This window comes from Pseudoliparis swirei, chromosome 6 (assembly GCF_029220125.1).
Source record: "Pseudoliparis swirei isolate HS2019 ecotype Mariana Trench chromosome 6, NWPU_hadal_v1, whole genome shotgun sequence".
NCBI lineage: Eukaryota > Metazoa > Chordata > Actinopteri > Perciformes > Liparidae > Pseudoliparis > Pseudoliparis swirei.
Genome location: NC_079393.1, coordinates 5,402,715 through 5,425,783, shown reverse-complemented (window position 1 = coordinate 5,425,783; position 23,069 = coordinate 5,402,715). Strand labels below are relative to the sequence as shown.

Genomic DNA, 23,069 nt, shown 5'->3' with positions numbered 1-23,069 from the left:
AGAGCAAAGATCGCGTTGAGCAGTTTTAACAGACAAGAGTACGAGGTGTGGGAAAGATGAAGAAACACACTCTGCTGATTCAGACGTAAGTTCACTGTTTGACACAAAGCAAAGTTAATCAACACAGTTTAAGTTTAAAAGAAACAAATATACTCATTTTACTTTTAGCTAGCTTACCTGGAGCTAGCTAGTTAACTAGCTAGTTTAGCACAATGTATCATGAGCTAACGGACAGTTTTTAGCTAACAAACCAATACAAATCCTCTTAAACTATTCATACAAATGATCGACTGTCAGTTTTAGTTGATTTAAAGGTATTAAACTACAATTTAACTTACTAAATATGACTAACTAAATATGGTTTCAATGATTTAAATTAGCTAGCTCTCCCCATTAGTTGCAAGTCGAAGTGTCCTTGAGCAAGGCACTGAACCCCCAGTTGCTTCCTGGGCGCATCACTGCAGCCCACTGCTCCTTAATAACTAAGGATGGGTTAAATGCAGAGAACTAATTTCCCCTTGTGGATTAATAAAGTATATATCCTATCCTATCCTATCCATCCTTAGTGGTAGTGTTACGGTGTTAGCTAACGCTAGCTAAATGGACAAATTAAGTTAGCTTCCTTGTAGCTTTAACGCTCGCTCTTCTCGATTCATTTCAGGCTCGTTGCAAAGTCTTCTAGCAGCTCACTGAGCAGAAGAAGTCCCTTGGTCGGAGGCAGGATCAAGAATCAGAAAAGGATCACCAACCAAGCTCCCAAAAAAGCAGTCCGGGTATCTATTTCGCTTAATCTACTCACATTAAACCTACGCTTTAAATTATCAAGCAGGTCTACGTGCTATTTACACCGTGGGAGTATCTAAATGTATTCCCGACTTGTGTAGGTGTTGAACGAGGATGGCAAAGACGTCACTCCTCTGCGGCTGTGTCGTGCAGAGCCACGAGAAGAGTCCCAACCAGGCAGATACTTTCTGCACACACTCTTTACCAGCTCGGGATCAGACCACCTGGGATCCACTTCAAGCTCCATTGTGCTTTCTCCTTACAGGTACAAGGTGGTAACATGCGGGTGCAACTTCAGTTCAGAGCCGTTTTGATATGGATGAGTGCAGAGAGTGTGAACCCATTCATAGCTGCACTGCACACCTTGAATGGAAGTAAAGCAGCAGTTTACCTGACCACTAGCTCTGTTTGACGTTTACTCAGGGTTCGTACGGTCATGGAAAACCTGGAAAAGTCATGGAATTTTAAAATGGTAATTTACAGGCCTGGAAAAGTCATGGAAAATACTTAAATCACAAAAGTTTTGGAAAAGTCATGGAAATTTGTTATATTCACATGTTCATTTAGGTCGAGTTTAAAATAATTCATATGTTTTTGAAAGGAAGACTCAAATTATAAGCTGGCATAGTCCAAGTCCAAACAGATTTGCACATAAAGGATAATAGTTTGATTAAAAGAATAAACATTTATAAAAGTGTTTCTAAGAATAAACATGTAGAGTAATGTTTATTCTTTTAATCAAACTATTGTCTCTCATTCATTTGTTTCATTTAAGGTATATTGTATGCTTTGTAATTCTCATTGTTTGAATACTACATTTTCAGAAAGTTTTCATGTACACACCGAGATTTCAGTTTGGTCATGGAAATTTGGTTTAAAGTCATGGAAAAGTCCTGGAAATCCATTGGTCAACATGTGTACGAATCCTGTTTACTACTCGGTGACTCAGTATTGTTATTATGTACAGATTTATTGATAAAGTGGATACTATATTATAGACACATTTCTCAATAATGGCTCTTTTTTTCTCTCCAGCTCATATTTGGAAAGCAGCCAACGATATCTCACGATGTCACAGACCACTGGAGAGAGCGAGAATAGTGTTTTTCAACCAGTAAACCATCAAGCTACAAGCGGTTAGTAATATATAGCTTTTTATATGTATATAAATATGTTTATTATTATCTGTTGATTATCATATCGTCAATCCCCTTGAATTGGTCTTTCATATGATAAGATAATGTATTGACAATAAAGTTTTACATGCTTATACTGTGTGCGATAGAATAATAACACTGCAACAGAATACAATTGAATCTACAGCATCTTTAAATAGTCTTTTGGAGTAGTTTATACATTCTATTCAATTCAGTTTATTTGTATAGCCCAATTTCACAAATTACAAATTTGTCTCGGAGTGCTTTACAATCTGTACACATAGACATCCCTGACCTTTGACCTCACATCGGATCAGGAAAAACTCCCAAATAACCCTTCAGGGGGAAAAAAGGGAAGAAACCTTCAGGAGAGCAACAGAGGAGGATCCCTCTCCAGGATGGACAGATGAATAGACGTCATGTGACCAGAAGGACAGATTTAGAGTTAAAATACATTCAATGAATATGACAGTAAGAATAGTTCATAGTAGGCGTATTCCACGATGGAGACCTCCACGATCCATCTGGCGGAGGTAGAGAGGAGGAGTGGGCAGAGTCTCTACATGCAGTGAGTATTATTTCTTGTCTCTTATTCCCTTGCCAGAGGTGCCGAGGAAAAGAGACAACATGAAAGAGGATGTGGCAGAAGAGATGCTGGATGGGTTCTTAAACATCTGCCTCTCAGATACCATTTCACTGCTGGACATACCCAGCACCATCGTGTTTGAGGAGGATGATGATGCCGAAGGTGTTAAGTGAGTGCTTGTTGGCTTTCTTGAATATGAGGCGACATCTGAGTACAGGAAGTGGCACTTTACGTCTCTAACTTGGGAGCTGCCTGTCACATACTGTGCAGTGTGTATATCAGTTTGTGTTACATTACATTACATGACATGTCATTTAGCAGACGCTTTTATCCAAAGCGACTTACAATAAGTGCATTCAACCTAGAGTACAAACTAAGAACAACAAGTAATACAGAAAGTAACATTTCCTCAACATAGTCGAACTACAAAAGCACCATAATAAGAGCAATTTAAGTGCCACTGAAGTGCAAATCTGTGTTTTAATCCAGATATAGTCGGAAAAGATGTGTTTTCAGTTTCCGGCGGAAGGTGAAGAGACTTTCTGCTGTCCTGATGTCAGTGGGGAGCTGATTCCACCACTGAGGAGCCAGGACAGCAAACAGTCAGTGTTAAACACACACTGAATCTATTGTTTGTTCTTACAGAGAAAGAAAAGTTCAATATGCTGAGCTTTGTAAGAACAGAGTGGGCAACGATAAGTACATGGCACGATCCACACAGACGTTGAATGGAGCGCCCAAAAGCAAGCCCACCCAGACTTACAAGATGGCTGCGGTGGATGAAGGTTAGGATCAATTATCCTTTAACCCTGTAAGACCCAAGCATAGAAATAATATCTAAATCTTTTTTTTTTTGAGTCAGATGATGTTGTAAGAGTCTTCTGATGCAGATAATGAAGGATTAATTTCAAAAAAATGTTTTTGTAAGTTTATTGCAACGTTGGGTTACAACGTTAGGGTAGCAGCAGCATTTGCATTTGCTTTCTTGCTGGTGGCATTAATGCAAATTAATCATGCAATAGACTCCACTGCAACTAATGTACTACTACTTACTGTCCCAAATGTATCTCCAACTCTTCTTACACATACATACAACCCCAAGAACTCATCTCCCCATATTCCATGCATTTACACCTCTCACACCTCTACGTTATAAACATTTACCTCCTCCTCAACACATTTACCTCTCTGCCACCTGCATTTATTCCAGAACCACCAATTTAACCCTGAACATGCATTATAAATCTGAACCTATGAACATAAACACAATGCAACTTTCCTGAACAATGCATTTGAAATGCAACAACCATATATAAATGCAACCACACCTCTCCTTTTCTGACCTCTCCTGAACAATGCGACATAAATGCAACCACCATATTGTTCTTTCAGACACTTAGCTCAGACATAGACAGTAGGACCCAAGACAGAGACCGGGAGAAAGTATTGTATTTTATTTTTTTTTTTCAGTGAAGGAATGAAAATGAAAGCGCTCACGTAAAAATCAGGAAAAAACTCAATCACAGCACACCTGATCATGGCAAAAGACCAGACGAAGACCAGGCAAACACTGGGACAAGGGGGACAGAGACATTACGGTACAACACACACACAGGTGGGAATCATCAGGAATGAGGCAGCATGTGAGCATAGATGAGCAGTGGTGACAGGTGGTGAAACAATGAAAAAGCCTGAATGAAGCCTGGAACATGACATGAACGAACATCTCTAGCATATCTGTGCTGTGCACATTTACACAACACCTCCATTGAACATTTTGCAATGCAACTCCCTTCCCCAAAACATTCAAATACCCTCTCCTGACCAATAAAAAAATACATAACCCCATATTCCAAATCATTTACACTTGTCCCTGAACAACCATCCTCCAAATTCTACACACATTATCTTTGTGTAACAAGGAGATATTTAGGCAAAACCACAAAACAGATAAAAAAAACAGTTGACTATATCTCACTGCTGAACATATAGAATAATATAGGGGTTGGGTTTCTAACCCATTTAGATTATTCAAAATATGTCTAAACTTAAAAAATTATAACAAATAACCTTTTGTAAAGTGTGAATCATCAAATACATTATATTTATCCTGTATCTGAACATCCAAAAGTGGAAAGTGTCCAAGTGAGGTGCTCCATTTGCTATTATTTTTACTATTTTTTTCACCCAATTGTAAAAACATACAACAACAACAATGACAAAAAAAATCTGCATGATCACATTAATTCCACAATAATTTAATTTTACAGATACATATACTTTCAAAAAAAAAAAAATATTTCATGGAATTACTACTTATGTTGATATAACCAGTTGAATGAATTGAACAAGGAGATATTCCGGAAAGTTTGCAGGAAGAGAGAGGAGTCTATGGCCTACACACCTATATTATATACATTACAATCCAATGGCATTGCAGAGCATAGACAATAGGACCTATGTTGTATGAAAATGGTCTCCCCAAAACGTTTTCAATGTGTTTTTAGAGAGATAAAAGTGACGTAATATTACAACGAGGGGTCTTACAGGGTTAAATCAATCAATAGTTTTCAGATCGATGCAGCGGGCTTCCATCACAGTACAAGGTTTCGCTGCAGTTTATAGACATAAACCCATATTTTGGTGGGTTTGCCAGTTATTATTAGGTTTCAAAGTAGACAGGTCACTGACATTCTCTCATGTCCACAGGGACGGTGGTTTCTTCCTGTGACATCTATGACTCTATGAACAACCAAAATGAAACCCTGGAAAGTGGAGAGAAGGCTGCGTATCCAGTGACTACCGGGAACACCAGTAAAGGTCAAGAGAAGAGAGAACGGAGCAGCAGCAGCACCACAGTCCGCACGGGTAAGCAGAACATTGACAATGTTGATATTTAACTTCTTCGACCCCAGCAAGTGCTGATGAAGGACCAACACGTTCTCGCTTGAGACCAGCTTTGCAATAACGTACACCGTCACGGGCTGTCCCTAGTGCCGTCGAGGGTGGGGCAGTGCAAGGGAGGAGTAAAAACAGGCAAAATGGTAAGATTTAAAAGGAACAGGAAGGTTTATTCATTCAAATAAAATATTTTTAAAAGTCCTTTACTCAACAAAAAGCGTCCTGGGGGAGAAAAAGGTTCCTTAAACAAAAAACATATCTTAAGCAAAGTCCGCTTAACAAAGTCGTCCTCTTGGTCGTTCTCTTGGGCTTGTCTTCGTCCTGGAGGTCTTTCCACTCCTGGCTTGTCCAGCTCCTTCCCTCCTTTGCTCTCCCCTCTGTCTCCTCTTAAGCTTCCCAGCCCTGCCTCAATTATCTGTCCTAAACACCTGCAGCTGGGTGAGTGGTGAGGCAGTCTGGGAGCTGTAGTTTCCGCCCGAGCGGCCATTTTGACCTGTGGCCGCTGTATTTGAGTGGGAATGTAGCGTCCCTCCACTACCTGGTCCCCTTGTGATGCCACAACACGTATAATGTTCTCATATTTCATGTCCTCAGGCACCACCATGAGCTCACAGTTAGAAGAGGACATTTTTTTACACTGCGAAGACAGCGTGAAGGCTGATTACGACCTGCAGCTCATCCTGTCCTCAGAGTCGTTTAAATGCAGCTTGTTCGTGATGGAGAGGAGCGTCGTGGCAAACACATTTCAAACCAAGCTGGCCGCTTATAAACAGCTGCCCGTACTGAAAGGTAAACCCAGGTGATACACTCGGGACCATTTCTGTTTCAACTGCAATGGGGAATTTAGTCGGTTCTAAAAGATGTGAGTGTTATTTGAATAAGTGCGGTATCCAGAGGTTTAATGTTGATTGTGTAAGACCCTGACAGCACAGTGGAGCCCGGGACCGAGGAACGGAGCGAGGAGGGTGAGGAGGGCTCTTCATCTCCAATGCTGAAATACCTCTTGGATTTTAGCTGCGAGCTCACCAGAGGAAGCAACGCTACCAGCATGGCCTGGAACAAGAAGAACCCGGTAACACCCAAACCAGCTTCTGTAGTTTGAGAGCAGAACTCATTCTCCCCACCAGCTTCATTGTCACTTTGTGTTTGTCAAGTTCAATCTCAGGGATTCCCCTTTCACTGCCTTCTCTCTTCATGGGCGACATTTAAAAGACATGTTAACTAGAATGGGCACTCGGTAGAGCGCATACCTTCGCCGCAGACACATTTTGGCATTAGTTGCATGCCAATTGGATAAAAATTGACCGCGCTATATGGTAAAAAGAAGATATTGACCTTTTCATGACCTTGACCTTTGACCCGGTCGATCCCAAAATATAATCAAATGGTCCCCGGATAATAACCAATCATCCCACCAAATTTCATCCGATTCGGTTTAATACTTTTTGAGTTATGCGAATAACATGCATACAAATAAATAAATAAATACACAGCGATCAAAACATAACCTTCCGCATTTTCAATGCGAAGGTAACAATGTTTATTTATATATATATATATATATATGCCATTTTTACTTAATCATACTTTAATAACTGTGTCCAGACCGTGATGCATTTTATGGAAAGATTAAAGGCAAACTAATGATGGGCACACATGTACTGTATGTTGTTATTGTTCTACTATTACTAGTCTTCTTTTTTTTTTAATGATTTGAATTATTGCTTTATGTACAGGCAATACGTCTCACACCTCACTTAGAACTCTGTTTACTCCCTGTCAGGATATCCTGGCAGTGGGTTACGGTGACTATGACTCAAGGAACCAGAAGCAGAGTCTGATCTGCTGCTGGTGCTTCAAGAACCCGACGGTATATTTAAATTCTTACACGGAAATATCTGATCTCCCTTTGTCTGCGTCTTCTGAGTACATTTTGAATTGATGGGGCGGCCGTGGCCCAGGTGGAAGCGCGGGTTGTCCACTGCCATGTGTGTGTGTGTGTGTGTGTGTGTGTGTGTGTGTATGTACTGATTGTAAACGTGTCCCCCGTGCAGTGGCCGGAGCGCATCATCCACTGCCATAGTTGTGTCATATCCCTGGATTTCTCGGCCAACAACGCCAGCCAGCTGGCTGTGGGGATGGACGACGGCACGATGGCCATCTACGATATCAGTCAAAGCAGCAGCACGTGTATCGCCGACAGCAGGTGAGGTCGATGCGTTCGTGTGGACGTTGGATGCATGGGAATACGCTGTTGCAGGGTTCCTACGGTCGTGGAAAACCTGGAAAAGTCATCGAATTTGTAAATTGGTTATTTCCAGACCTGGAAAAGTTCTAAAAAAATAAATCATAAAAAGCTTTGGAAAAGTCACGGAATTGTGTTTCATATGTGCATTTACGCTAAATTTTAAATAATTAATATGCTTTTTAAAAGAATGACGCTCAAAATATAAGCCGGGATACGCTCTTTCATACTCGCAGCGCACATTTTGAACGCAGCTTAACTGAAAAGACATACATGTTTATTCTTTTAATCAAACTATTGTCTCTCATTCATTTGTGTCATTTAAGGTTTATACTGTATGCTTTGGAATCCTCATTGTTAGTTTAAATACCACATTTTCTCACTTTACAGCGAGATTTCACAACATCATGGAAATTGGGTTTAAAGTCCTGGAAACGCACTGGTCGACATGTGAATGAACCCTGTGAATAGAAATACTATCGGGTAAAATAACAAACCTTTTTTATTTATTTCTGTTCCGCAGCAAATGTTTAAAAAAGCACATGCACCCGGTGTGGCAGGTCAAATGGATCCAACAAGCGATCGCATCATCGGGCCAGGAAAGGACCGAAGCTCTCATCTCCGTGTCAGCGGACGGCCGGATCTCCAAGTGGTTCCTCTGCAGCGACGGTCTTGACTGCTTAGGTACCGTCGTCTTCACGAGGATATGGTTTCAACTGGTTATGCACATGTTGATCAAATCCATTGAAGAGAACCTAGAGTAGATTCTGAAGGAAACAGTGATATTGTTACCCTTTTGTCATAAGCTGTTTTACCAATTTGGAACTTTTCATGGTCGATTTGCTGTGAGAATGCTTTCATATCAATTATATATATATATATATATAGCGGTATATATCTGTGCTCTCACACAATAATCGTAATCGTAATATCTGTTTTTATTCTTTTTTTTTAAAACACATGTTCTCAGTCCTGATGAAGCTCCACAAGAAAAATGTGGAAAAAAAGAAGCCAGAACAGAGGCTGTCAATCCCGATGAATCCTGGTCTGTGTGTGGACTTTAATCCGACGGTAAATCCAATAGACCCGAGGTCGGTTTGAACCGAGTCTGGTCCTCAGACTAGAGGCTTATTTAGGTGCAACCCTTTACTTAAAATCACCAGACTTCCTTCTTGTAAGAAGCCAATTTAAGATGAACGTTGTCGTTTTTTATGGTTTGTGTGTTTCTCCTACGTCAAAATACGTCACCTATGTATTTCTCCTGGCTTTCCTTAATCCCGCAGGATACCAGTATCTATGTGGTTGGCACGTGGGAGGGGCCTATCCACAAGGGCTGCATCTCCAACAATATGCATTTCCTGGGAACTTATCAGCAACACTCGGTACGTCCGTCTGGTTTTGAATCTTTGAGTCGACGATGCACACACGGTCACAGTGCCGTGGCCGTTTGTCCAATAAATCAACAACAAATATAAATCTAATTGCCACTGACGCACCGTGGGTTTCGTAGTTTACACAGAAGGTGATGTCCATTTCAAGATTACGTTATTCTGATCATTTATTTACTCAACAAACAAGCAAACAAACAAAACTGTTAACGCTGCCTCTCATGCGCTGGTATAAAACCATAAGCCACCCCGGTGCATGCTGGTCCTGTACCTGCCCACTCCTACATATAATCACCGGTGCCCACAGTGTTACCCAATTAGTGAACAATCAAAAGACTAAATATAATTAAACAACAACAACAATGAATTCAACTAGACTAAAACTATCATAAGACCAAAGCGATTCCAACATATCAAAATATCTAACCTAAAATAAGCAACGATTAAATAATATTACTTTTCTATAAACTAACTAAATACTAATGTCAAATAAATAGCTACAACAGACAGTGTATATATATATATATATATATATATATATACACACTGTTGTAGCTATTTATATAGAGATGATAAAACAAAGATTTTTCTTGTTTTGCAATTCAAAAAACAAAATGTCATGGATTTTGGATAACCATTAAAAGCATCTTATTTCAACCTTTTTATTATTTCTTATTGGCTTTTGCTTATTTAAACTCTAAACTCAAAATCCAAAAATATTTAATATTAAAATTTTAAAGTATCTCATAAAAAAAAAAAAAAAAAAGGACTTTGAAACAAAAATTTTCATATTGTGATGTGCAGGTGTTTATGAAAGTTAATTAGACAATTGTAGTGATTTGTACGAATTGTATACTTTTTCTATTTTTTCATATATATTTAATATTTAGAGATAGTTCTCTTGTTTTGTGTAAGCAATAAATCATAATAAATCAGAATAAAATTTGCAATATTTTTTCAGTTTTTTTAATGAAATCCAGAATGCATGACATTTTTGTTTTTTTAATTGCATTACAGAAAATAAAGAACTTCATCACAATATTCTAATTTTCTGAGACAGTCCTGTATATATTATTTATACATATATATATTATATATATATTCGGTGAATAACGTGTCATAACAATAACAAGCAATACCTTTTGGGGACTTCAGTGTTTTCACTCTCTCTCTCTCTCTCTCTCTCTCTCTCTCTCTCTCTCTCAGTGCCCCGTGAACGGCATTGAATGGTCTCCGTTTAATTCCTCCGTGTTCCTGAGCTGCTCCTCTGACTGGACCATCCAGCTGTGGAGGAAGGACCTCTTCGTCCCCGTGATGAGCTTCACGTCCACCCAGAAGGACGTGCACGCCGTCAAGTGGTCCCCAAACTGGTCCACGGTGTTCGCGGCACACAACGGAGAGCAGGTGGAGATCTGGGACCTGAACGCGAGCATGTGAGTCAGACAAATGGGAGAGAGAGAGGGGGCGTGTTCTTCTTTTATCTGATTGGAAACACGAGTCAGAGACAATCCCGTGTGTCCACTAAACACAAAACAACCGCCTTTCAGCTTGCTCCCATTAATTGTGCACCGAGCCGCCGATGGCGTGAAGGTGAAGTCCCTGATGTTTACCAAGGGGACAGACTGCGTCCTGGTCGGGGACAGTTACGGCCAAGTGACCGTCTACCAGATCAAGAACCTCAGCGTGGGAGAAGACAAGAAGGAGGTGACCTACATGTACTCTACAGAACACGTATAACATGCCAGTGTAGGTGCGTGGAAAGAACGAGGAGTCTGGTATTCCCTTTGGACGTTTATCTCTTTTCCCAACACCTGTGTTGACATTTACTTCCTGGTCTCCTTTAAGACACCCACCCGTCACCAGGGTTACGCCCCTTCTCTGAAAGGGCCCCCCTGTATTCGTCCTTTGTCCCCTACGCAAGCACAGCTCGGTTGGTTTAATGTATTATGTCTTCATATGGAGGAGGGTTTGCAGAGCATAAAAGCTCCTTTGCGAGTTCAAGTAGGATGTCGGACAATTACTGAGAACAAGTTTTGAATCTTGTAGAGGCCCTAAAATGTTTCCGTTATAAGTATTTTAGCCACTAGGGGGCGAACGGGGGGACATGTTCGGACGCTGGCACAAACAAATTCATTCCATTCATTTTTCTTCGTTCCTTTAATCGTGGCTGCGTGGCATCGTAGTATAACATCTACCAACGTCCTATACAATTGCAATACATTATGATACTTATAGCACAACACAGGAGCAGCTTGATATTCACACTTTGACACGACCGATCAAAAACTATCTGCTTCCCATCCACCCACCTGTTCTCATAAGCAGTGACCCACCTGTATGCCTTTTAATGGTGCTGTGCCACCCTGTGTTCACATGTAGGAAGTGCATGTATCAAATTCCCACGGTGTTTCCCTCAAAGAAAGCATAAAAACTACATGTTGGCTCCAAAAAATATGATGGTGTGCCAGAGGAACAAAGAGGAGATTCAAGATGGCAATTTTTGAGAGGAGGAATAGTCGAGTGTAAGAGGTTCCGTGGGTCCAGCGGGTCAAACTGTACCTCTTTTCTTTCAGGTGGACAGTTTGGAAAACATCGTGAACGCTGCAGGTAACTTTGGAAGGTGCAACATGGAAAATGTTAAAAAGCTTTAATTTATTTGCCATTCCAACAATATTTTGTTTTAGAGCCACTTTACATTCGTGTTTTTATTTTAATTGTGGTACGTTCGTTGCCTGTTACTGAAAAGGTTGTAAATTGAAGAAAAGTGTATACAAAAATTATATATAAATGTGTGAAATAAATCCATCTTTCAATGCAGTTTGTATATTTATTAGACAAACAACACAACAGGGATTGTTCAATAAAATGACTGCAACATTAAACCACAATAAAAAGAGGGAAAGACGATAAGAAAAGTGTTCTTGATGTTCTTTTAACTTCAAAAAACAATATTTTAGGAGGTTAAATCTAAACCTTACGTAATGTATCATGTTTATAAAAGTAAGTCCAGGAGGTTCTTGCGGCGCTTTTCAGTGTTAATAAAAAAGGTACATTTGGTTTGAATAACAACAAAAGAAAGATATTTCTTGTTTTGCACACTAAAAATAAAGACTAAAATACCTTATTGTCAAGACTCAGGGAGTCCTCTACAGACCTCTACTGGCCGATCACATCGAGGATGTTCAAACCAGATTTAAACTGAAAGGCATCGAGTCCAAAGTGAATATTCTGCAACATGATGTCATACAGGAGAGAATACTTTGAATCTATTTACCTCTCTCTCGCTCATAATTTAGTTCATAAAACAAAATATACATATTTATTTTATTCCAGATGCATGAGTTCATAAAGCAACAAACGCAAAATACAACAACAATATATAAAATAAAATACAATACGAGGACACAGGTACAATCACTGCAATTAAAGTCACTCGTGGTTAAAAAAACAGACAAAGACTTGTTTCCAGAGAAAAGTGCCTCGTATCACTCCGTGTTGGCTCAGTTAAGACTTTTATAAAAACATTCTCTGAGTCATTCAATCAACATTTAAATGTATATCTGAAATTCCTATATAAAGTTACTCTGCGGAACTTTAAACTTAACGTTACACGGATGCCTCTATTAGACCTAAACAAGTAAACATGACCTTCAGTGGGAAGATTGTCGAAGTTTAAACCGTTATTCTTAACTCTTTGTTTGGCATTCTGGCTAAATCAGACGAAATCATTCAGGTTTACACAAAAAAAGAGACCCAGGCTGTAGTGGAGGACCAGGACCAGAACCAGAACCAGGACCGTGCTGCAGTAAAAGGGAGTCCGGTGCTCAGGAACACCGACACGTACACGTGAGTTTTAAGCAATGCATCATTTTCCCGTCCTGAGTTGAAGCGTCAGAGTCGAACCGCGTGCCAGACTCAGGCATGCGTCAGCTAACGCAGTTATTCTGGATGACAGATGATACTGCGTTCTTTCTCGGACAAATTGCATCACGCTCCCAAACTGGCTGGGATGCCTATAAATACATTTTAAAACTCTCAGACGGGGGGGAAGTTGTGGAGACTTACAGAGTTTCAGAAGAGGGAAATAAAATGCCTAAATCCCTGCACTATAGCGAAACTCTGGTCCTTCTCATGTAAAACCACTTCCTGAATTCGGATCTGATTTTCACAACGAGGCCTCACGTTACACATTTAAATTATTGTCCCGATCAAACAAAAGTAATTTGACTTTGTCAGAGTGAGAAATGGCGCAGGTAAAACTAAAGATGGCTCAGTTACGCCCCAAAAGGAGTTCCAGTGATACCTGGATTCAAAGCAGCGAAATGGAGTCCAGTTATAAATAATTTGATTTAAATTTTCCGACAGCGAAGAGAGAGCTGAGAGGAAGGGAGGGGCTTTCAGGTCCTCTGGGGAGCTCGTTAGGGAATTAGAAGCAGGTGTGTGTGTGTCAGGTGATGATGCCTGAAGGAGGGAAACAAAGAGGCCTCCAGCGGGTCAGAGAGGAGGCCGACGGGTTCAAGTAATAATTTGACGCTTTGATGAGAAAAAGATTGATAACACTCTTAACGGTTAGCTTAGCATAACGTCTACAAACGGGTTGTTTCCAGTCTTTATGCTAAGCTAAGCTAACCCTCACCTGGCTGCCGCTTCATATTTAAAGGGACAGTTACAACGGGTGGCATCCATCTCATCTAATTCACAGCAAGACGTTTCCCCAAAATATCTAACTAGTCCTTTTTAAATGAAGAGAACATCATTTATAATTGAACTAAATGAAACATTGTTTCTAACTTAATAAATGACAGTACACTTCAACTGAAGGCTCGGGGTACTGAGGTGACGCGTAATAGCGATGGAAAAACCTCACGACTTCGATCTTTTATGGCGTGTGCGACTGTTGTTATCATATTAAACCCTTAACTCTACTGTAGGAGAGAAAGCTCAAATCAAAGAAGTGCTAAACTATTTCACAGTGTCTTTAAATCCAATCCAACACACACAAAACAAACATTACAAACATATTTCATTCTAGATGTCTCTGTTGCATCGACCAGACGGAGACTAACTTCCTCTTGGTGCGTGTGTACGTATGTCTGCTGACAGTGCGACTTCAGAAACAATGAGTAGTGGAACACGGCCGTGATGATACTAGAGGTCACGTGACCTCCCACTGAGCTGCTTCAGTAAGCGTTTCTCAATTGAAGCACGGCGGGGAGCAGACGGAGCACGTGATTCTGGTGGAACATCATGCGTGTGTGTATGCGTGTGTGTGTGCTATTTAAATAGTGAGGGGAAAGAGACTCATTTCCTTAATGTTTTAGGATCGTGAAGTATCCTTTCCTCAATAAAGAAGTTCTGGCCGCTGTCCGTGGAGGATTCGAGTAGTTTTGAGTTACGTGGTCTGGGCTAACATCCCCTTTTTTATACACAATGGATTGTTTTTGGTTTAACTTTGTGTTTCAAGCTCAGTGGGAAGCGAACCTGGATTTGAAAGTGAAATTTGTTGCTCCGTTTTAAACCCAACAGCCTTTTATTTATTCACCTTTTTTACTTAAACACATGTTTACCCTCCTCTGATGGGCTGGGATACACATTCATGGCAGTGTTAGATGATTTAAATCATATTTGGATGAAGGTTGACTTTGTTTATTCATAGGTTCACTTGTTTACCGCCCTATCGAGTGTTCTTGAGAGACACTTGGAGGTCATGTGCTATTGTTGTGGATTGTGGATCTGTTCTCTACTGCAGCAACCGTCCTAAAGATAAGGATTGTTTCCTGACGGAGATCAGGTGCTTCCTCCATAAATTCGCTCCAACTGTCAAAAGGTCAGAGTTCAAAACACAATTCGTCTTTATTATTTTTAGCGGCAGAATGAAAGAAAGTGTGCATTTTGATGTAAAGTAAAGATAGTAATGAATTAAATGTCATTTTCTGCGGTTGGTTCTTTCTTGTCCACATATTGTGGAACTGAGACAAATTCAGATTTTCACCCATCAAAATATCAATAGAAAATTATACCGTTAGTGCCAACATTTAAAGTATTAATAATGCAGAATGGCCCATGATAGATGGAGGATACGTGTTGATGGGGGTGCTCATCGTCACTTTAATGCTGCAGCTCATTTAAACTACTTTGTGTGCTCCTGAACATCCAATGAAGTCCTCTTAACCTCTGACAACACAACACACTATCACGAGAGTGTTTATAAGCTGTTGTTTTATTAATCTGAATTAAAGTACAACAGTTGCCTCTGAATTGAGGCGGAGTAGAAGGAGAAAATGGCAGAAAAAGTAAATACTTAAGTACAATTATCCATACAGGTACATTAATAAACCTCCAGACTACAAACGACAGCCATGTGTTGTTGTTGTTGTTGTGTCGGTTCATGTGCACTAAACTGCTGCCTTTATGTTCCCCTCAGCAGCAGAGGACTGGGCGTGTGTTCCTAAATGTTGGACTGCACCTTTAACGTCCCTGAACGCGCCTTGAGGTCGCGTTGGTAGGTAGAAGCACCGGAAGAGACCGACGGCCAACGCGCACGCACGCACACGGATTTGTTGATTTGTTGAGAGAGCGAGAGAAAGAGGAGGAGAAGAAGAAGAGGGAGAAGCGCGCGTGAAGACCCTCTTCAGCTGCGGAAAGCTGATCACGTTGATCCGATGTCTTGGCAGGAAGAATACCCGATGATCGAAGTATCGATCCCCTCCATGGAGCGGGAGGTGGACGAGTCGGGAAAGTCCAGGAAGGTGAGGAAGCCCCGGGATCGGGTTCCGCTGATTCAACGTGGTGCTCCTCCTTGTTTAGTTATTGTTCTGTTGTTGTTGTGTGGTTGTTCTCCCCGCCGCGTGGTGTCAAAGGTGCGCCAGGTGACCGGCAGGTGGAGCAGCGCACGGGAGCGCAGGCTTTAAAACTGGGAATATCAATGGAGGCTTGACTTTAAATGTGTCGTTTGAAATAAGTACATAGCCTACAAAAATAAAAAGTAGTAAAAAAGTAATTAAAGTAGGTACAGTACTACTGTGTAGCTAATACTAACTTCCATCACACTCTATATATATATAAATATATATATATTGACAACGGTGATGGAAGTTACCTACTTTTCTGCTTCGTCATCACAATTCAAAGGTACATGTACTTTTTTAATTCTAATATATTTTTTGGGGTTGCTAATTTAAATTATTTTGCTGATTTGGATTTTCGAAACAAATCTTCACCATTTCCTGTGTGACATTTTAAACACAAAAAAATGGAGCTGTTAAAGTAGTAACAGAGTTTAGTAGTTTCTTAGTTAAAATATAGTGGAGTACAAGAACTACAAAACTGTTAAGAACAATACATTATACCACTGAAAAGTATTGTGTAATTTGTTGTGAATATGTTTGTGTTTTACACACATGACCGAGCGTGTACTCCAAGGAGGGTGGAAGAAGTTTTCTTTAACTCAAGTAAAACTAACTATATATCACAAGTAAAAAGTCCTGCATAATGTAAAGTACTACATAACTTAATTAACATAAAGAAGTATTATCAGCAAAATGTACATTAAAAGATGCAAAATTATTTGTTTCCATACAGATGGAAATAATTCTTAATAACTTATTTTAATACTTAAGTAAATGTGCTCATTAGTTTAAGGACTAACATATATATTTAATTTCATACAGTTTATTCACCAGCAGTGACTGGTGCAGAAAGCTGTACAACATTACACACACACACACACACACACACACACACACAGAGTGTGGTGTATCCTGTTAAAGACCCATTAAGGCCTCCGTCTCACGGCTCTGTTGGTTTTACTGAAGTTCTCTGTGACTCTCCTTTGTTTAATTAAACAATTAAAAGTTAAACACAGCGGCGTGACTCCCAGAGAACACAGAGTTTCATTCACATCTCCATTATAAACTAATAACATATAAACAGACACCGACATGGGGAATGTCCTGCAGTGTGCTGAACAGGGGCGTCTCTAGGATTTTTATACATCTGGGGCTTAGCCAGTGCATAGAAAAGTGACCCAGGGGGGCGGGGGGGACGCCAGCCTAGGGACGCCACTGGTGCTGAACTGACCTCTGACCTCTATTTGGTTTTATCATCTCTGTCTGAGATTGAATCGAAATGAAGCTCTGCACCCCCTGGTGGAGAAATGGTGGTGTTGCATCTTGATGCAATTTTCTCGGGAATAATATGCTAAAATAGTTTTAAACTATTGTAAGAATCTTTTTATTATTATTAAATAGACTTGGTAACAGTTTTTACAACAATGTGTAGGTTTTATTTGAAGATAAATCTGTACACGCATATTAGTTGAAGTTGCATCACATGTTGCATTTATTTACACTACCGTTCAAAAGTTTGGGGTCACTTAGAAATGTCTTTATTTTTCAAAGAAAAGCACTGTTTTTTCAATAAAGATAACATTAATCAAAAATACACACTATACATTGTTAATGTGGTAAATGACTATTCTAGGTGAAAACGTCTGGTTTCTAATGAAATATCTCCATAGGTGTATAGAGGCCCATTTCCATCAACTATCACTCCAGTGTTCTAATGGTACATTGTGTTTGCTAATCGCCTTAGAAGACTAATGTCTGATTAGAAAACCCTTGTGCAATTATGCTAGCACGGCTGAAAACAGTTATGCTGGTGATATAAGCTATACAACTGGCCTTCCTTTGAGCTTGAAGTTTGAAGAACAAAATCAATACTTCAAATAGTAATCATTATTTCTAACCTTGTCAATGTCTTGACTATATTCTCTATTCAATTTTCAATTCATTTGATAATTAAAAGTGAGTTTTCATGGAAGACACGAAATTGTCTGGATGACCCCAAACTTTTGAACGGTAGTGTATATACAGGACTGTCTCAGAAAATTAGAATATTGTGATGAAGTTCTTTATTTTCTGTAATGCAATTCAAAAAACAAAAATGTCATGCATTCTGGATTCATTACAAATCAACTGAAATATTGCAAGCCTTTTATTCTGATTTATTGCTGATTATGGCTTACAGCTTAAGAAAACTCAAATATCCTATCTCTAAATATTAGAATATCATGAAAAAGTATACTAGTAGGGTATTAAACAAATCACTTGAATTGTCTAATTAACTCGAAACACCTGCAAGGGTTTCCTGAGCCTTGACAAACACTCAGCTGTTATAAATCTTTTTTTTTACTTGGTCTGAGGAAATATTAAAATTTTATGAGATAGGATTTTAGAGTTTTCTTAAGCTGTAAGCCATAATCAGCAATATTAAAAGAATAAAAGGCTTGCAATATTTCAGTTGATTTGTAATGAATCCAGAATGCATGACATTTTTGTTTTTTTAATTGCATTACAGAAAATAAAGAACTTTATCACAATATTCTAATTTTCTGAGACAGTCCTGTATATATTTATATTAGTGTAATCAATCAGGAGAGATTGTCACTGAGATTAAAATATCTTTAATCGCAAAAGTAAAAACGCATAACATTTTAAAAATGAAAACAAAGAACAAATTATAGAATGATAAAATATCTACGTTTTTAAATGTTGTGGATGACAAAAATGGTAAATTACTAATATTTAATTGGCACTTTTTAAATGTCGAAAGTGACATTAAATTCCCTAAATGACGGATTGTGATTTAAAAACTTCGCTCTCTTTTGTTTCAGCTCTTCAGAGTGGAAGTCTTGTTTCACGGGAGGAAACATTATGTGCTCCGGAGAAACAGCGAATTCCAGACCCTCCACAGAAAGGTGAGAAGCTTTAGGCCTCAATAAATCCGGTGTTATTGAATTGTTGAACGCTTCCTGAATGAAGCGCTGTATATTATAACTTTTAAACCACAATTTGTACATAATATGCATTGAGGTGCTTTTTAAATTCAATATTATTCCAAATTTAGGAAAGTTTCACTCTTTTACTTTACCGGTTGTGAAATGTATAGTTTTATATAATATTTAGAAAATCATAATTACTATATTCATATAGGTAAAAGACTGCACACACAGAGAATAAGATATATAAACAAATTAAAATATCATTACACAATAAAATACAGCAGTGTGTATATCAAGGTAGCACTAAAGGTACCATTTTTATATATATTTTTACATATATATAGTACCTGTCACATTTATTTATAGTAATTTACCTGCATATCAGACAACGTGTGAAGCTCCTAAAGGAAGTACGTGCTCACTATTAATCTTTTTGTTTTGGATTTGGTATTTCACTGTGGGAGTTATAGCACAACAACAGAATAAAAGATCCTTTTTGTAATTTTTAAAACTGCACATTTTGCATCCATGTTTGTTGTCCATCTTCTTTCTTCGCCTTTTTTCATTCGCACTTTGCCGAGTGTCTCTGAACCTTATCAACTTCCAACCATCGGAAGAGTGAGAAAGCAAGACGTGACTCTCGTGGTCGGGACCTCCAATTTGACCTTCAGCGGTTTGGTCTCATGGCGTCGTCATGGCGTTGACTTGTCGCCTCTTGTGGTCGCGCCCGCAGCTCAGGAAGATCATCCAGACTCCGGATTTCCCGAGCAAGAGGAACCCCCACCTGAGGACCAAGCCTCAGGACCAGAGGAGCCAAGAGCTGGAGGACTACGTCCAGGTAACGCGCCCCGTTGAGGCCTTCAGGCAGCAGTCTCTAACGGGGGTTTGGACCTCGCATCTTTACTCACGAGTCCGGATTGTTCTGTCTCTGCAGGACATCATCTACCAGAACGAGGACGTGCCCCAGGTGCTGCTGGACTTCCTCCACGTGAGACACTTTCACACCGGGACCAAGATCAGCAGCATGGAGTGAGTCCTTCAGTCCAGACTCCTCTGACCCAGAGCCAGGACTGAGTCCTTCAGTCTAGACTCCTCTGACCCAGAGACAGGACTAAGTCCTTCAGTCCAGACTCCTCTGACCCAGAGACAGGACTAAGTCCTTCAGTCCAGACTCCTCTGACCCAGAGACAGGACTAAGTCCTTCAGTCTAGACTCCTCTGACCCAGAGACAGGACTAAGTCCTTCAGTCCAGACTCCTCTGACCCAGAGACGGGACTGAGTCCTTCAGTCCAGACTCCTCTGACCCAGAGACAGGACTAAGTCCTTCAGTCTAGACTCCTCTGACCCACAGACAGGACTAAGTCCTTCAGTCTAGACTCCTCTGACCCACAGACAGGACTAAGTCCTTCAGTCTAGACTCCTCTGACCCAGAGACAGGACTAAGTCCTTCAGTCTAGACTCCTCTGACCCAGAGACAGGACTGAGTCCTTCAGTCTAGACTCCTCTGACCCAGAGACAGGACTGAGTCCTTCAGTCTAGACTCCTCTGACCCAGAGACAGGACTGAGTCCTTTAGTCTAGACTCCTCTGACCCAGAGACAGGACTGAATAAAACAAGTTTAGGCACATTTCTCCCAGAGTCGTGGAGAAGTCAGGAAATCTGTAATAATTCATTTGTCTTAATTTCTTTCAGGTCACTTGATGATTTGGACAGCCAGGGTGACAGGTGAGCTCTCTCCTCCTATTTGCGTGGCGCAGTTTGTGTTTCTATTCAATTCAGTTTATTTTGCGGAGCCCAAAATTCCAACTGAGCCTCGGGGCGCTTAACAGCCTGACGACCTCACATCGTATCAGAACAACTTTAACGCATTACCGCGTTTCCGCCTCTACTTGAAATGAGCGTTTAAAAAAAAAAGACATAAAAAGTAGCACCGATGAAAGATAAGCCCACGCGACGTCTTCATGTTCACAGAAGTGTTATTGTTACGTGTTGCTTGTGTTTCCTCAGTTATCCGTTACCAAACCAGCGAGTGTTGGGATTCTTCCGGGATCCCTATCTCTCCGAACGCAGCTCAGGTAGGAAGAGCGAGGCGCGCTCTCGACTGTGACCACAGGGTGACCTCCGATAACCCCGACGCTCCGGTCTCGCCCTGCAGAGCTCCCGGACGTCGTCGTGGACGGCGTTCTTCAGGGTTTCTACACCCGGGACGTCCGGGTCAGCTTCACCGCTTCAGACCCCGAGGCCTGACGCGCCAGTGAGACGGAGGAGTTAATGTTTTAAAAAGTGGAATATATATGCAACTCAGCCAAATACACGAGGCCAACAGGGAAGATGAGGAAAGAGCCCGAAAGCCCGAAATGAGTCTTGAAACTTTAGTAAATATTGAATGAAGGCCCAGCGATGTTACGCGTCCACGGCTAAACGTGTCTTTTATTCATATTCTACTACTGATGCTAAGTTTAGGTTTAAAATAAAGAAATCCAGGCAGCATTTGGAGTTACTTTTATTTCATTTTTGGGTGCATTGTCGTCACAGTTGATGGAAGTTTCTTTGGTTCATATGTATTTGTTGTCATTTGAGTCAGCTTTTTCTTTATGGCCGTGTTATGTTAAAGGACTCTTTTGTTTATTATTATGGAGTTAAATGTACTTTTGTATCATGTTGTTTGTATTGAAATTATAATAAATAATGAAAGAGATTCATTCTGTTTCTGAGCAGGAGGACGAGGGATACTTTTCAAGTTAAAACACACCTTTTGTATACATATTTTTTTATATAGTTCTATTTTTAGTCGTGAATAAGTTCCCCCAGTACCAAATCAACCTACATATATTTGTATTTGTGTATATATATATATATATATATTGACTAATCTCTCATAATGTATAATACATGAGGGTGGAAAAACAGGGATTTTTGTAACATTTAAAATGAAGACTTTAGTTCATTAAACTATTTTTTCTTCTTTTTTACAAAATTAAACAAAAATACTCCAAACAAAAGATAAATAAGTTTGGAAATAATAACACATTTTTCTACATGAGGACATTAAAAACAAAACTGGATTTAAAGTATTTCTCCAAAAAATTAAATATTCATGATTTCATAAGCAACTATCAAAGACAGTTTAAAAAAAATACATTTAAAAAAGAGCCTGTTAAAAAATGCAGCAAGAGACACTGAAGGAAACTGTATGTTCATGTAGAAGAATCCGGTGAACATGCTCAACACATCTCCCCGGAATTTGAATCCAAAAGCTTTAAATTCTTTAAAAACATACATATGAAATCCTCTTGATGTCTCGGCGATAGATAATCTTCCTCTATGACATAAACATATGGTGCAAAAGACAGATCTTTTCTTCTTATTTGTAGCAAAAGTCAATTATTTCTCCTTTTAGAAAACATTCAATGGTTAGAAAACAAATAGTTTTCAGACTGGGACAATCTTCCTTTATTTTTGTATTATGTAGTTTGTGACATTTTGGGGTTTATTGCACTATGCCGGTGCAGAAGGTGTCAGATTTCTCTGCAGCAACAAGCGGAGAGTTCACGCCTATTTGCCCGAGGGAGAACAGGAAGAAAGCAGGTCGAGTCTCAGGTTCTGCTCTTCGGTTGTTCTGGTTTTAGCCGTCAAGAACTTCCTGTTCGGATTTCAAGATCACTCCGAATTACTGACGGGAATGAACTGAAGCGGGCACGTGGTTCAGAAAGTTTAGTGATTAAAGTAGTCTAACTGTTTAGCTTAGTAACTTCTTTACAGAGGACAGAAGAATTACTTATATCTGATGTCTTCTTCCTTATCTATTATCATTTACTTATAGACTTCACTTATTTATTTATTGACATTTTAGATTTGTTTCCAGACTTAATATAGTAACTTTTGCTGCTCTATAAACAATATTTAGTTATACCTCAATTAGAGATAACATCTAAACGTGTTCTGAGTTTATTTCTTAAAACAATTCTATGTATGTTTATTTTAGCAATTATTAAGACATTAAAATTAACCCTAATATTGATAAGAGTTCCGGTAGTTACGAATGGCAATTCAATCTTAAAGATACCCATGCAGGGCCACCGTAGTTCTCGTATAGGCTGGGATGAACCGAGGGGTCTGCTGCTGCCTGCAGTCTGCAACCTCACCACTAGATGTCACTAAAACTCACATACGGGAACTTTAGCCTAAAGAAAACTTATTTTTAAAGAGCCCTCTTTTCAACTGTATG

The 23,069-nt window shown here is 39.7% G+C and overlaps 2 protein-coding genes across 3 annotated transcripts; both read left to right on the top strand.

The window, feature by feature from the left end:
• Positions 1-635: 635 nt before the first annotated feature.
• Positions 636-14,985, top strand: LOC130194942 (dynein axonemal intermediate chain 4-like; the record flags this gene model as incomplete). The annotated part of the gene is made up of 18 exons (XM_056416168.1): positions 636-773; positions 885-1,048; positions 1,819-1,919; positions 2,545-2,695; positions 3,172-3,311; positions 5,236-5,394; positions 6,022-6,216; positions 6,345-6,499; positions 7,211-7,297; positions 7,482-7,633; positions 8,196-8,356; positions 8,643-8,743; positions 8,956-9,054; positions 10,267-10,493; positions 10,608-10,764; positions 11,634-11,667; positions 12,780-12,906; positions 14,810-14,985. Coding segments are annotated over 18 exons (2,505 nt in total), but the record flags the coding sequence as incomplete, so codon positions are not given.
• A 513-nt stretch (positions 14,986-15,498) lies between these two features.
• Positions 15,499-21,539, top strand: snx22 (sorting nexin 22). 2 transcript variants are annotated; one of them, XM_056417635.1, is made up of 8 exons: positions 15,499-15,562; positions 15,735-15,809; positions 18,734-18,817; positions 19,575-19,679; positions 19,776-19,870; positions 20,534-20,566; positions 20,849-20,916; positions 20,997-21,539. In XM_056417635.1, exons 2-8 carry the CDS (start codon positions 15,747-15,749, stop codon positions 21,086-21,088), a joined length of 540 nt encoding a protein of 179 aa, XP_056273610.1. In that variant the 5' UTR covers positions 15,499-15,562; positions 15,735-15,746; the 3' UTR covers positions 21,089-21,539. The 2 variants fall into 2 exon arrangements, with proteins under 2 accessions (XP_056273610.1, XP_056273609.1); XM_056417634.1 differs by lacking the exon at positions 15,499-15,562 and having other exon boundaries at positions 15,573-15,809.
• Positions 21,540-23,069: the final 1,530 nt, after the last annotated feature.

Excerpts from the sequence above, each read along its gene's own strand:
- snx22 (XM_056417634.1), top strand. The coding sequence starts at position 15,723 with ATGTCTTGGCAGGAAGAATACCCGATGATCGAAGTATCGATCCCCTCC. Across the intron at positions 19,680-19,775 it reads AGCTGGAGGACTACGTCCAG|GACATCATCTACCAGAACGA; the intron begins GTAACGCGCCCC and ends CTGTCTCTGCAG. Across the intron at positions 19,871-20,533 it reads ACCAAGATCAGCAGCATGGA|GTCACTTGATGATTTGGACA; the intron begins GTGAGTCCTTCA and ends AATTTCTTTCAG.